The 16,519-nt window shown below is 37.2% G+C and overlaps 1 protein-coding gene across 1 annotated transcript in view; it reads right to left on the bottom strand.

Moving 5' to 3' along the window:
• LOC146674914 (Fc receptor-like protein 5) overlaps window positions 1-16,519 on the bottom strand; it is an 84,263-nt gene that overhangs the window by 56,790 nt on the left and 10,954 nt on the right. The window contains exons 5-10 of the mRNA XM_085401119.1: window positions 14,540-14,806; window positions 13,307-13,570; window positions 8,269-8,559; window positions 7,891-8,166; window positions 7,436-7,744; window positions 6,165-6,419 (exon numbers count right to left, since the gene is read on the bottom strand). Of these exons, the coding sequence (XP_085257245.1) occupies window positions 6,165-6,419; window positions 7,436-7,744; window positions 7,891-8,166; window positions 8,269-8,559; window positions 13,307-13,570; window positions 14,540-14,806 (1,662 nt within the window). The remainder of the gene's footprint in view (window positions 1-6,164; window positions 6,420-7,435; window positions 7,745-7,890; window positions 8,167-8,268; window positions 8,560-13,306; window positions 13,571-14,539; window positions 14,807-16,519) is intronic.

Here is a 16,519-nt window from a genome sequence, read left to right as displayed (position 1 = left end):
AGTGTGCTGGTTGGCACTGTCTCCTCACAGCAAGAAGGTCCTGACTGGGTTTTCCCCGGGTCTGCGTGGCCCCTCTCTGGGAACTCCAGCTGCCTCCCACAGCCCAGGGACCTGCATGTTAGATTAACTGGTAATTCTAAAGTGGTCGTAGGTGTGAATGTGAGCCTGAATGCTTGTGTGTCTCTGTCTGATAGTCATATGACACAACTGTGACTTGTCCAGGTGTACACTGCTTCTGGATTGAGGAGTAATAATATTTTAAAAACAAACAGACAAAGAAAGCAGAGCTGCACCTCACAGTTTGTATTGATGATATTTTTGGACCCAGCTGTGTTTTGTTCTTCTAGAAAGCCACATGTGGGACGAGCACAAATGTAAAGGCAGCCAGTGATGCCTCAACATCTTTAAAACTCAAGCCTGCATCATCAACTCACAGAGCTCTGGACACAAATGTCTACTGGGACCTAACCAACTTGTTTTGATGACCAGGCCTTTATTCTTTCTTCAATAATAAGAAATAGTAATAATGTGTACGAGTACTTCTAAATGGAGAGCACCTTATTGAAAAAATAAAAGGTAACATCACAATATAGCTTCAATAAAAACTTTAAAGCAGCCAATCATGAAGAGTTCTGTGGTCCACTTCCAAAGCAGAAAATCTAATCAAGCACAAACAATCTTAAATCTTTACTCTGATGAAAATATAAGAGAAAGTGAAGTCAAGGTTAAGTTTATTCATATATGTTTAAAACAACAGAGCTGATCGCAGTGCTCTACATTTAAAATATATAACCTTAAAAAAAAGTAAAATGTTAAATCCAGAAAAAGTGAGAACAGCAAACAACATTAAATTAAAATTAAATAAAAAATAAAATTCACAGTATCTGACATCAAATGAATCAAGCTCAGCTTTTTCACAAATAATTCATTTTTGCATGATGCAGATCTTTAAACTCAGACAGTAAACGTATTTGTTGGTGTTCATACCAGCACTAATGTGACTCTGCTGACTTTAAGTTGTTGCTTTCAGGTAATAAAAAACACAGACTTAAAACTTTTTTCTCACTTGCTATTGGAACAGGATACATTCAAAATTGTATATCAAAGCTTAAAAATGAATAAAAAAATATCAGCTGAATATAAAGAGCATGGATCTGAAACAGGACACACCTCTGTGTGCTTTATGCTAAAAGATAGTACCAAGTCTATATCATATTATTATTCAATATCATCTTCATAAACACTAAAAAGTGAGCACGTCTGATATTTGGGCAGCAGAGGAGCAACAGTGGAGTCATAAAATGCTCCTTTTTGCTGCTGCAGCTCTCCTCACTGACCTGCAAGACAAACACACAAAGAACAGAAATGTCCAAGTTTCAGGATGTTAGACATTTAATAACTTGAAGAATAACTCATCCTGCATGGCAGCATAATTACCAGGAAAGCTCCCTAACGTGACTTCAGAATAAACTGCTGCATCAGCTGCAGGACTTGATTTTCCTGTGAGTGGAAAGAAGATTTTAAGACCAGATAAACATGTTGAACAACATTCACTGGAGGTGATGGCAGACTTTGTTTACCTGCTTTCTTCTTGGCTTTTCCTTTTTTGGGGCGTTTGACCTCAGCATACATCAGACTGTCCTCTAAAAGAGAAGTCAGAGCTCAGGATGCATTTGATCAGCAGGTTTATGACACAGAGCTGTTGGACACATGTGGATTTAAACTCTGCAGATCAAGTCTGATTTGTCAGCCACAGCCATTAGATTATTACTTAAGCTGCCAAGTAAAGAACAGACTATTTTAAGTGCTAAGAGCAGCATGTAAGAACCATTGACAAGATGTGATACGTCACAAGGTTTCTTTTACTGTTACAAAAAAAGTTAACAATTTAGACTTTTGAACACAGGATATTTTATTTAAGCAAATTAGCAGGGGCAAAACAAAAATCTTAATCAACTAGTAATAATCACTTGATTCATTCACCTGAATTTTATCCAAATGTAACTAATCTACTCAGTGCTATTGCTGATTTCAGATATAGTGTGGAGGTGAGGAGAGGGGTAATCAGTGCTGCACTCCTCTCCATCCTGTGCATGAAAGTCCAAATGAGGAAGCAGTAACACAGTACAAAGTCTTCCAACTCTTTTGTGAGACAAAAAATGATAATTTCACTTCATAAGTCCACAGTGATTGTTCAACTGAAACTTTTGACTGTGAACTCCACAGTGTTTGCTTACGATGTTACTCATCTTTAGCAAACTACAAAAAGAACCTCGAACCTTCCCAAACAGCTCCATTTATACTCATCTGCCCGTCTGCATCTCTCCCTTCTTTCATCCCTTACTCATATTTATATGCCCTACATCTATTTCACACACACTTTCCATGCTATCGGCACATCTGATACTTTCCTGTATCAAAAAACCAGCTTAAACAGTTCTCTGCTGTGCCTCCAGTGATTGAGCACACTCAGATTATGCGTTTTATTTGATGGTGTTTGGTTTTGTGATCGTTGGTCTGGTTCAGAAGCTCTGGATGCTGTGATTCAGTAAATCCAGCTGAAAGGGGACTTTTTTTGCCTCCCAGATTAAAGACTTTGATCAAAGGCCTTAGATTAGAGATTAACCTGTGATCTGATGAAGAGACTGAACGCAAACTGTGGAAGAAGTTTGTTTTGAGTTTTCTTCGTTCTTTGCAAACATTCTGACCTGCTGTGTTTCTGAATCACATCAATAAATCTGTTCACCTTCTCCAGTGTGTCTGTGTTTGAGTGCTTTAAACAACGACAACAACACAACAACACAATATCATGTTAAACAAATACACCTGACTTAATGACTAACCCACCAAAACCTAAATGACTGCAGATTAACTCTGCTGATGTATAGTGGTAGTGTGTAGTAGGTAAGCTTGATAAGTGAATAACTAAACTCCATGTTGACCTATAATTAGCTGCAACATAATGAAATGACACATTTCAGTACAAACACTGAATGAGACTGTTGTGTCTGTACCTGCAGCTCCCGTCTTCACCTCAGAGTAAACAGCACTCTGCTCTGGTTCATGATGCTTCCCTGTGAAGATGATCAGGTTATTTATCATGAGAAAATAATTAACTGTTAGATTTTTAAAAATATTTATTTATTTTATTTTACATTACATTTACATTTAATTGCACATGTTTTATGTACTTACTCTTCTTTTCAACGTTTTTAAGTTCAATAAGAGAGTATGTGACATCTTGATGTTCATCTAATCCTGAAATGTTCATATTTTAGTTACAGGATTGTAAACATGTCATATGGAATTAGTTTCATTAAATCAAAAACAAGTTTCATCTGTAACTGCTCTGTGCTTTTCAGCACATATACTGCACCATTTCTGTTGTCTTCCACTTGGCTAACAGATTCATAGAGGTTATTAGTACCTAAAAAAAGATGAACCAGGGTCACATTAATCATTTTAATAAAAACCTAAAGCAGAGTTTAAAAAATTCTGTTTAAGTCAAAACCAGGACTGTAAGATGTTTTCAGACAATAAAACCATAAAGTTGTTACTGTTTGTGGTGTTCTGATATGAAACAATAACATTATGGATTTTTTCAGTCGAGTTAAAGACACAATCAGGTTTCTAAAATTATTTTTGTTTCTCATTTAATGTGTCAGTTTACTGTTTGGATGTTTGTCCAACTGGATTTTGACAAATATTCTCTTAAAAGCTGCTGAACACAAAGTTAATCTAAAAACTGTTACTGTTAATGAAGACAGATATAAAAGTCAATATTAATAATGATAATATTATTTAAATGGTTTAAATACTGACCATGTTGAAGAGAGTCGTACTCATGAGTTTCATTCAGGTTGACTCCATGATTTGTGGAGGAGCCCGGACTGTGACTCTCAGACTGGATCGACCTGAAACAGGAAATAAACACAATAAACTCAAAAGTAACTGATGTTTGTTTCAAATTATAATAAAAAGTATTTTACCAACCTGGTGAAGCAGGAATCTGTGAAAGAGACAAATGTTATTACACATGTTTGTCATGTATAAATTGTTCCACTGATATTTTGTGTCATGAGATCAGAATACATGTATATGAGTGAATAATTAAAGTGTATGTAGTAAATAAACTCTCTAACACAGCATGAAAAGAAGAGGCTCTTACACTTGGACTGTCTGCAGCGATACAACAAGAGCAGGAGAATAATAATGAGAGAGACTCCACAAACCAGTCCAACCATCAACCACACAGGAGATGAAGAGCTGTCAGCTCCTGACACAGTTACTGCAACAACAAATAATAATTAATTATTAATAAAGTGTAAAAGAAGAACTCTGAGAGCACAAATCTCTGCTAAGGCAGCTCACTCTGTTGACAGCATTTACTTTTAAGGAAACAATATTGTATTTTCAGTGTATTTATTTTGTTTTGTTTGTACTGTGAGAAGTTTGTAGTTCAGTAAAATAAGTTCAAAGGCAGATTTTTTCAACATGACAACAAGAGCAGATGTGAAATGTAAAAGTGAGGTCAGAGGTCAAACGTAACATGATATTTTAAATCTTTATACAGTATTTTCTATATGTTGACAATAAACAGCACCTTTATAAGAATCAGTTTCTATGTTAAAGGATTTCTATTTTTATTTTCCCCTTGTTTCAGTTTCTTCCTGCTTCAAGATTCGTTTTCATGCCATCATTCACCTCCAGTCAGACGCCTGCCACCTTGGATCATTACCCCCCTATTCACCACCACTGCTGCCCCCCTCGGAGCCTCTTCCTCACTTGCCTGCCTGCCCATCGTTCAACAGTTTCCACAGACCTCTGCTTTATCCTTTACCCCCAGCTAGTCTGGACTCCAAGTAAGGCATTGTTGCAGCCACTTTATGAACACTCTCTGTCTTGTCACATTCCCTCAGATTTCCTGCCCTAACTGCTCTCTCCTCTCCCACAGATCTGCCGCCCTCACGCTGTTATGTCCGCTCCTCTGGCCTGTCTCTCTCACCTCAGTTAAGATGTTTTTGTAGGACTCACTCCTTAAGTTTAGGTTCATTTATGTTTTGTTCTTGTTGACTGAGTCAAAGCTCACAATCTGTTGTGTTAAATTATTTATCCTTTGTGTGAATAAAGAAACTTTCACTCATTACTTCCTCTGCTGTTTTCACCTGAGTCCCACACATGAGTCCTGAACCACAACAATATTAAACCTGACAATATAGAGATATTACATAATAGTTTTATAAAGTTCTGACTAAATAGATCCAGGTGGCTTCAAACATTAAAAGAGATAATATGATGTTATTTCTCAGTCATGAAACTCATTTACAGAAAGACACACTGTTTTGATCCTGCTCACCTTTAACTGACATCCAGCTCTGTGCTGACTCTCTTCCTGAGTACTGACACTTGTAGAAACCTTCATCAGACTTTGACACTGCAGAGATCTTCAGCTCCCCTCGGGGATCATTTTGAATAAGTTTGTCATTGTGATAGAAAAACACATTGGAAAGTATTTTTTGTGTTTTCAACCTGCAGCTCAGATTAACAGAAGCTCCCTCAGTCACAGGATGAACAGGACTCACCAGGATAGGAACATTACCATCATCTGTGAAAATAAAATAAACATGTTGTTTCAGTCAGACCAGCTGGTGCAAACCTTAGAGAAAAAGCTGTGAGTCGTGTCTCATGATCTACATGCAGACCTGGTTTTCTGAGTGATTATGAGGACTGGAAATATAGTTGGGTTGTTCCCTGCAGGAGTCAAATTATTGACGGTGACATTATTGAATGGTTGAAGGTGAAATTGTAAATGTTTGTATGTTTGTGTTATTTTGCATGATGTGTTTCACAAATTTCTCTGAAATGAGACATTAAAGGTTCATCTAATGTGACGACAGCGATGTTGAGCTTTGTTGAGTTTTATTCTGACAGAGAAAATAAAAAATACTGTTGGCAAATTATGACAAACTGGATTATGAAAGGATGAAGAGAAATTAGACCAACAACCAAGAATATTTTGATGCTTTGTTGCCTGAAATTGTCTGAAATTCTCAGTTTTGTTTGTGTTGCCACATAGAATTACTTCACATAGAGCAAAGCTGAGACAAATGTTCATGTGACGTCTAAATCATTCAGATCCAAGAAGTAAATGTATAATAACATACTCTGTACAGTGATGTTGACTGCACTGCTGAACTCTCCTGATCCAGACTCACACCAGTACACTCCAGTATGTGACTTTGATGTGTAGATGTTACATGTGGATCCAGTCATTCTCCTACAGTCAGAGAGTCGGCCATCAGAGAACTTCCTCACTCTCCACTCAGTGAAGTTTCCCTCACAGGTCAGTGAGACAGAGTCAGAGGTGAAGTGTTGCACTCTGTCAGGACTCACTGTGAGAGACGCTGCTGAATGAACATCTGGAAACAACATGCAGTGAAGAGACAAAGCTCACAGATGTTAGGATTCAAAATATCACAGTGGAAATATTTGTTTGTTTGAAGCTTTTGTTTTGAAAATCAAATTTAATAGTTCAATATGATAAAGTGTTTGTTTGGTGAGACAACACTGAGTCTGACAACAAGCCCTGAATCACACAGACAGTCAAATCAGTGGAAAACAAAGGAGCCGAATACTGACATGTTTAAGATGATCTAACCCACATGCTTTATCTGCTGGCAGCTCATGTAGAGCTTGGTACACGTCATGTGACATCATGAGCTTTGAGTCATCACTCTCAGCATCATCCACCTGATACAGATCACTCTGAACACACTTCAGTCATTTGCTGTAATGTTTCTGTCATAATTCTGTGATATTGTCTGTTTCACAGATTCCTTCTACAGTGAGATATTTTGCAGCAGCAGCAGGACCAAAACTAAAAACCTTTGAAGTATATTTTAAATGAACAATAACAGCAGCTGTTATTTGTGACGTCTTCTTCTAGCGTCCATCTGTAGTCAGTGTTTCTCTTGTATTTGTCAGAGCTGTTAACCTGCCTGCTGACATCTTTGTTTCTTTATTAACTATATTTGACTTTTTTATCTGAACACCTACCTGAGCACTAAACAAAGAGTCTTAACTGTGTAAATCCTGTCTGCGCACTAAGTAAAAATAATCAGTGCAAACAGAAACATGAGTTTAAGTATAAAAGTAAAAGTATTCAAATAGAAAACATTTAAAACCTCATAGAGGTCTTTTTTTCATGTTATCACATTAAATAAAACTGAAAAATAAGAAAAGGAAAATAAATTCAGTTTGGTTTGATCACAGAGAGAAAGGAAAACATTCAGTTCAGTTCTTCTTTTGGGGAGTTTTAATATAAACGGAGATAAATGGTTGTCATGGAGATGAGATTTTAATGGTCTAAATCCTGGTGAATAAAAATGATGAGCTAACATGAGCTTATTGAAAGGACAGAGAGAAACAAACTGACCTGCAGACCAGACAAACTTTGGTTGACTGTGATCAGTGTGATACTCTGGGTCTCCTCTTCCAGCTCTGCACACATATCCTGCTGTGTGTGTCTGTCCATGAATGATGTAGGAGTCCTGTGCAGTCCCACTGCCATCAGGTAGCAGCTCATAACTGGAGGATTTATAGTTGAATGTTTTCAGATCAGGAACAGCTTTATACCAGTAGAAGCTCCATCCTGCAGACGGATGTTCAACCTCACAGTTCAGATTTACTGAGGCTCCAGGACTCAGCCATGATGGAGACACAGTGAGGACAGGACGGGGTTTATCTGTTCAACAAAGATTTTCTCTCAGTGAACATGTAGTACAGTCTCTGAACAGTGAGCTCAGTTTATACAAAGAATAATAATCTCAGTCTATGAACAGAAACACATTTTACAAAGTGTTCAAACAGCTTAAAGCAAACATGACTTACTGTCAGAAACTGTCAGTGTGACTGAATCACTCCACTCTGTTGTTTCATGCTGTGAACTTTTCATTCTGCCCTTACAGCGATAGTTTCCACTGATCAATGATGAAGCAGAAATAATCCTGTATTCATTTAGATTTGGAGGTTTTCTGTTGCTGTTTGTTTTCCACTCATAATCCCACTCAGTGTCTCCTCCATGGATCTCACATCTGACAGTGATCGTCTCTCCTCTGTATATCTCAGACCAGTTTGGATACAGAGTCACAACAGGCCTGATTGACACTGTTAATGTTCAAGAAAGTACAATAAAAACACATGAAAGACAAAAGGTTCAGTTACCATCAGATGTAGTGCTTTTTGGGGAAATTTAAAGTTTAAACTCACCAGTTGTGTCAATCCTGACTGGCTGACTGTCCTCTGTGTAGTAAACTGGTTCTCCTCTTCCTCCTCTGCAGCTGTAGCGTCCTCCCTCTGAGACACTGATTTGTCCATTTGTCACAGGTTGATAAGATTTCCCATCTCTGTACCAGTAGTATTTCCATCCAGATGATGATGATGATGATGATGATGATGATGATGATGATGATGATGATGGGGTCACAGAGCAGGTCAGGGTCACACTGCCCCCTACTGGAACAGCTGTCCTATCAGCTCTCAGTTCAGCCTTTGGTTTCGCTGCAGTTCCGTTTAGAACAAGAACATAAAAGTAAAAATGACTGAATCAGAACAATTTAAAGATGGAAATATGTAAATGATCAAATATCACAAAACCATAGTTGAGATAAAACAAAGTGTGTCACACAAAATATTCTGTAATACTCTTTTGATCAAAACAGTGAATTTGTTTTATTTACTTTTGTGTATTTTCATTTATTACATACATGCACATTTCAAATAATTAATTTGAAGCATGACTGAGTTTATTGATCAATAATGAGGAAGTAACCCAGGTTAATATGATCTGATTGTATTTTGAACATGTGAGAATTGCTCCTAAATGAGTGTGAGCAGTTATCATTTCATTGGTGTTGTTCTTTACTTTTGTTTTTGGTGTATTGGAATTTGGTGAGTAACAGTTAGTTTTCTTTGGTGTCAGTTAGCACGTTATGTCCTTGTGTTCTTCACTCAATCTGATGTTGAAGCCTCTGATAGCTAAGATGAGACCTAGTAAGGTTGTTTTATATTCTTTTGCTGTGGAAGCTGACATTTCCTGTCGCACAGATGTCTTTAGACCACACTAATACGCACAGTCAACTCCAGAGGTGTGGACTCGAGTCACATGACTTGGACTCGAGTCAGACTCGAGTCATTAATTTTATGACTTTAGACTTGACTTGAAAAAATGTTCTAAGACTTGTGACTTGACTTGGACTTTTACACCAATGACCTGGGACTTGAATTGGACTTGAACCGGTTTACTTGAAAAGACTTGATATTTCACCCCAAATATAAAATTTAACATGCATATTATATAGAGATTGAAAATGTGACGTCATTCAGGGGTAGAACCACAAAGGATTCTGGGAACTCGTGGCAAGAGGTACTAGCGCACGCAGGCTTTCAATTGAAATCAGTCACACAGCGATAAAAAGAAACACAAAAATGGCAAGAAGCTGTTGTGTTATTAACTGCAATAGCCGGTCGCATGACAGCCACGGGAAGCCGACGGGTAAAGAGATCGGTTGTTATCGGATTACGTCGTTGAAGAGAAATTGTTCGAGCCATGTTTCCGAAGTAACAAAGACGCGACGGGTGGCCTGGATTGCAGCCATTCAAAGATCAAATATAACGTCCCAGAACACTCCAGCTCACAGGTTAGTCTGCTCCAAGCATTTACACGAAGGTCAGTCTGCTGTTGTAGTTAATGCGTCATTTTCTTAACATAATTGGTGATATAGGTTACAAGCAAGTCTGGCACTGAACAGAAATTGTCGCTCCTTTGTTTATTGTGCATAAATAGTAAATTGTCCTGACACAATATTGCGTTTCACTTCTGTTATTATGGTACATTGACAAAAACATATACTTTTATTCACAGGATAAAACAGTTGTTTTGTATCACTAATTGCCCAGTACGATTACAGCATACAGTATTATTGTCACTGCTACATTTCTGTGATGCTACCAGAAATTATTTCCACTGCTAATTAATTACCGTTGAGCTCAAAGGTCCTATTAATAAACGGTTAACGAATGTGTATTTATGACGACGATTTGTGAGACTGGTAAACTTATGATACGTACGATGGTCTTTCGTTCTACACGGTGCATTTCAAGGTCCTGTACCCATCTGTCGGTAAACTGTACCTGGGCTTGTTGCAGTGACCTGAAGTTACTAAACTTCATGAGTGTATGCGCTCACTCCAAGAACCGTATAATTATAAATATGCATATAAATATGCTACGATGAGATAGCTGACTTCATCTAACTAGCAAATGTTTTCCAGGCTACGTTGGTGATACAGTTTTTTTTTAATATGTATGATATTTTTGTCATGCGATTTTAAAGCCGGTCCTACAACCGCATCCAAGAATAACATGCAGCTTATCTCAGAACTGTCGGTGAAAATTATTCTTGGAGCTAGGTTTAATTGAGCTGCATTTTAAAGAGGTGCAATTTCACAATTTGTGTATATTTTCTAAGTTCACTATTTTGTCATGTGTTGAGAAAAACACAGATTTAAAAATTACATGGTCTAATATTTACATTTAACATATAACTGCAACATGCTTTTTTCGTTTTTTTTTTTTAAAGACTCAAAAGGACTTGAAATTCAAAATTTCAGACTTGTGACTTTACTTGGACTTTTACACCAGTGACTTGAGACTCGACTCTGACTTGCCTGACATTACTTGAGACTTGACTTGTGACTTGAGGATAAAGACTTGAGACTTACTTGAGACTTGCAAAACAATGACTTGGTCCCACCTCTGGTCAACTCTACTGCTGACATTGCAGGGAGCAGTTTGGATGTGATTTCCAGCTGAGCTGTTAGGAATGCTGGAATAAGACTCCAGTGTTTGTGTTGCAAAACAGATCAGGTTAATTAGCCGAGAGCAGATCTCAGAACTGAAATCTGAGACTGTTGAATCTTGACGGTTCTGTTCCTGATGGATCAACTCATATTCCAGAGATCAGGAAACTGACTCACACTTCTGAACTGTGACACGACTCCACCATAAACTCTGTTACTGCGACACACAGAGGATTTAATCCAAGAACTGATTCCACACCAGACTGTGACTGTGAAAGTTTTCTCTGTAAATCTGTGGACAGCTAATTTTGTGCGTTCAGTGTTGTAATTCCATTCATTGTGTTGGTGTTGTACTGGTGACTCACTGTGTTACTGATTATAACTAACCAGCCACTCTGCAGGTCTAGTGAGTGAACTGAGCCGACTTATATTGATCAAAGTTTGAAGAGCAGCTGAAAGAAAGCTGGTTAACCCTGAAGGAGCTAACACAGGTTAACAAGTAGTTAACACAGATAAGAGTCAAACTAACCTGAACTAGACAGAGAGAGATATTTTTACATATTGTTGTTTAATTTTATTTAAATATTTTATTCTGGTTTTCGGATGCATAACTTAATGTAAACTGGAAATTGTTGTATATTTCCGTCTTCTGTTTCTCACCTACAAGTTCAAAGTTCACCCTGGTCCTGACTCTTTAACTCAAACCTTAAACCTCTAAGATTGATTTCAACAATGGGCAACATGTACGGGCTCAAATTGTGGTCATAAATATTTTGTACTTGTAAATCAAATGTGTATTTGTGAACTGAGGTTTGTTTTGTAACCTTGTAAACCAAAATATGTGAAAATTGTATGTTTGTGCATCTACAGATGAGAATGTGTGTGTGTGTGTGTGTGTGTGTGTGTGTGTGTGTGTGTGTGTGTGTGTGTGTGTGTGTGTGTGTGTGTGTGTAAAAAAGATTTGTGTTTGTATAAAAATATTTACACGAGTTACAATTTTTTTTGTTAAGGTCTGCTTACTGAAACAAAGCAAAAACTATTTGTGATTTTATACTACACACAGTAATTTTGACCTGATTTTTCTTCGTTTCAGCTGATTGGTTAATGTCATATCAATCACAAATGTAACAATCCAATCAGAAAACAGATTTGGCTGCTTGTCGTGCTTTACTGAGCTTCAGGTCCTGGAAGGGTAATACAGTTTAGTGATGTGCGATACCACTGATTTCCTTTCCGATCCGATACCAAGTAAAGTTACGGGTGGTATCGATGATACTGATCCGATACTGATACTTTGTACAAAAACTTAATGTTTCATTGTATTTCATAATACAGTATTTAATTGTATTATGTAATTGTAATAATACTATTAAGATATAGCTTCATAGTGATTACAGGACATCAGACTACTTGTACTTATTGCTTAATATTGCAGAATAATCATATAGAAATTTAAAAAAACTTGAAGTTGTGCGCTATTATTACATATGACTATGAAAGGCATAAGAGGAAGTAATTCCTTCCAATTTAGACGATCCAAATCATATAGAAATATATATCATATATCATATCAATATCATATTTAAAATATCGATATTTTAATATGAGAATCGATTTTAGAACATAAATTACAGGTATCGGAAGAATTGATATTTCAATATCGATCCGCACACCACTAATAAAGTTTAAAGCTGGAGGATCTCTATATAAATATCCCATACAAGCTAGGTCCAGAAACTTTCGGATGCTGTTGAAATAATAAAGTTGTGGTATGTCAGTGGTTAGAAATACCATTATTACTTTAGGATTAGTTTAACACAAAGTCAGTGCTGACCCGGGACTATTGCTGTGAGTCACAGAGCGCAGCATAAAGGCCCTTTCACAGCGGACGCAGCATGCGCTACTAATGCTAAATGCTAACTAAAAGCAAAGGATCCAGAATTTGTTGTGCTGGCCACTGAGCTCTACCTGTACTAAATGCACCTGCTCCTTGTAGTTTCTATCTTTGACTTCATGTCCTCTACTAGAGTTTGTGGTGTTTTATCTTTAATTGTTTAATAAAAACATGTAACGAAGAAAGCTTTGTAACTCTCCCCACTAGTGAAGACTGTCATTTCCACAGCACTGCTTTCCCCCCGAGGTCCGCAGCACTGTTGAAAAGGCTCTGGAGGTCCCTGTGTAAGCACGTAAACCTGTCACACAAAAATCACCGAACTGGGACAAACACTGTTTTCCTGTTCTGTAGAGCTGCACAGCAGAGACGATACTCTGATATGTTTTTTGTCTTCACTGTGAGTAAAAAGTTGCTTTTCATGTTTTTTGTTGTCAAACTGAAACCAAAATATTTTAGTGAGCAGCACAAAAGAATCAGCTACAAATCTGCAAGAAAGCGAGTTTTCACTTATTTTAACAAAATGAATTATCTGTACGGAACATCTTCAACTTACATGATACAGTCAGTCCAGTAACTTTACTCCAATATGTTAACAAATAGTCCCTTCTGCCCCGGCAGCTGTATCCTCCACTGTCAAATTCAGTAACTGTGATTGTGTATTCACTGGATGTTTCAGGTATGTTTTTCTGGCCTTGTCTCCATTCATACGTCCACTGAGCTCCTTCACGTCTCTGAATCTCACATCTGACAGTGACTGTCTCACCGCTGTATATCTGAGTCCAGGATGGCTGCAGGGTCACAGTGGGCGTAATGGGAACTGTTCACATAAGAATGATCCAGTTAGAAGAGAAACATAAAAACTCTGCTGTTTATAACATAAGAGTAGAGTGACTGCAAAACAGCTGGTTCACAGAGAAACAAGTTAAACATAACAAAAAGTCACAACATAAAAGTTTCAAACTGTAACACAATATTTTCAGTAAAATGTAAAAGGTAAAGTCTTTACTTTAGTTTTTGTTTAGATTCCAAAAAATTACAGATTATTTTTCATGAGTTGACAGCAGATTAAGAAGACTGGAAGAAATTATGTGAGAAATGTTTTCTAAAAGTTGTGATGAGGTCATCATGTGAAACTGGTGCAGTTGCTGATTTGGGACATTGGAGAGTGTCACACTTGTAGTTATTGTATAACAAACAGGTTATTGTGGCTCTGACTGATTTTTCATGAACTGAACCTTAAACCACTGATCCACTAATGCATCTGTTCTACAATGGAGGTTCTTCTAGCTGTCGTATCATTAAAGATATTATGACACTCATGAACACCTTTATTTTTCATTAATTAAAATAACTGAATGCCATTAACAGTAATTACAGGAAAGAATCTAAGTGGAACCTGTAATGTAGCAGAACAGTCTCTAATAAAATGAGGTTATATTGTAGTCAAACCTGAAACGTCGAGGAATTAATGTAAAAATGCTAAAAACAAAGGAAGTAACTGATCTGCAGTGATAAACTCCACATGTGCAGCCATGAGGTCAAGATGGGAGCGACTGGGATTATTACATTTGGACTGAAATCTTTCATCAAACTAACAAAATATTTTCCAGATGTTTCACTGAGTGATTATTAAATATCTTTATAATGATACGAAAAGATATTTGAAATTACTTTTGATCCTAAACACAAAATAAACCTACAGTGCTGTTGAAAGACAAAACGTTTGGTTGAGTTGATGAAACATTGTTCAGTACAAATTAAAATATGTGAAATATGTCCAACTCACCTGTTACTCTCAATGAGGTGCTGTCACTCCACTCTGTCCAGGAAGAGCTTCTTGTGGCCCGACAGCTGTATCCTCCACCATCAGACTCATTAACACTGTTGATTGTATATACACTTGATGTTTCACGTATGTTTTTCTGGCCTCCTCTCCATTCATACTTCCACTGAACTCTTTCCCCTCCATGAATCTCACATCTGACAGTGACTGTATCACCGCTGTATGTCTGAGTCCAGGATGGCTGCAGGGTCACAGTGGGCTTAGGAGGAGCTGATCAAAGAGAAAATATCCCATCATCAGACTTATAGAAATATAAAATGATCATTAATGCTTTCCTGGTTTTATTGCTTTTGTTAGTGGTAATCAAAATTTTTTCATCCCAGTGACAATTTGACTGAAAATCAACAATAAAAAGGTAATAAAAAAAAAATCAGATTAAACCTGGTAATTTGCTGATATTTAGAATCTACCAGCAGAGTGACTGAAAACAACCAGGTGTGCACAAAACTAAACTGTGCGACTGAACATCAACACATCAACACACAATATCATGTAAACAACTTCAGTCTCTCAGATTGTACATTGTAAAAAAGAAGTTTTATACTCAAACATCGCACTATTTACTTATTTCTACATCTTTACATTTGCATATTTATACATTTATGAGCATATAATCCAGAGTTGTCGGTGGGCTGTTATTCTTCTGAATAACCTGAGACCTTACTTTCCTGTCAGGTATAAAATCCCTAACATATTATACACAATATCCGTTTTACTTTAACTGTTTTCAACTAGGGCTGCCACAAACGATTATTTTGATAGTCGACTAGTCAGCGATTACTTTTGCGATTAGTCGACTAATCAGATCATCATCCATTGAACATAAAACGTACAGCTTATTGCACCAGCAGCATCTGCTCTTATATAACTATCATTAGCTTATAGCTTTAAGTGTTTAAGGTATGTGCTAACTAAAAATAAAGACAAGATGATAGTTTATTAAATTTTAATGAAATTTGCAGATTGTTTCGGTGGAGTTTAATAAACTCCTTGCTATCTAAAATATAACAGGACACCGGAGTAGATTCTCACACTTCTGATAATCAGCTGTCTGCTTGATGTTTATTCAGCTGTGTAAAAACTATAACTTTCCTCTCAGCCAAACCGATTTACTCAGGAACAAATAAAACACTGAAAAAAGCCAAACAACATTTTGAAGTTATCTAAGTGACTTATATATCATGTTTAACCTGAGTAGTGAAAGACGGCGGTGGGTTTGAAAATGATCTGCCAGGAGTCCGTGTTCTCACGGCTCTAGTGAGCCCTGCCCCCGGCTAGCTATCGAGCTAGTGGGTAACAGATGCCTCCGAAAACGTCGGAGCGCTTTTGAAAATATGTGGTGTCCTGATAAACTGAGCAGATATTTGAGGTTTACACAGCTACATTCTCGCCTGAAAATATGTTAAACGTTTATTTTGTGACCCAGAAAGAATAATAAGAATAATATTAAAACTAACCAGCTGCTGCCATTGTTGGAAACTAAGCAGGGCCGCGATGGGCCGCGCTATGAATTCTGGGACACAGTTTCTTCTTCTTTGGTGTTTAACGGCAGCTGGCATCCTTGAACATGCAGTGCTGCCATCTTCTGTTTCAGTCCATTATTACACTCTTAAATCCTGCTACTTATTCCTGCGTCTTTTGTGATCTTACAAAGCTTCAAACGATGCGTCGACTATTAAATTAGTCGTCGACGTTTTTGATAGTCGACTAATCGTGGCAGCCCTATTTTCAACAAATTTAATTTTTACTTTTCTTTTTCACTGTTGTAAATATAAAAATTCCTGCGCTGTCTCATAGAGTAAGGCCCTATTTTCACTTTTTATCATGCTGCTCTAACACAACAATTTGCTTTGTGGATCAATAAAGTATCTATCTATCAGTATTGACCTGTTTAATATGTGTCCTATGTTGTAAACTGGCTGT

Source organism: Rhamphochromis longiceps, linkage group LG3 (assembly GCF_057381845.1).
Source record: "Rhamphochromis longiceps isolate RC_006_pf linkage group LG3, R_longiceps_female_GT1.1, whole genome shotgun sequence".
NCBI classification, from domain to species: Eukaryota; Metazoa; Chordata; class Actinopteri; order Cichliformes; family Cichlidae; genus Rhamphochromis; species Rhamphochromis longiceps.
This window is presented reverse-complemented; position numbering and strand designations above follow the sequence as displayed.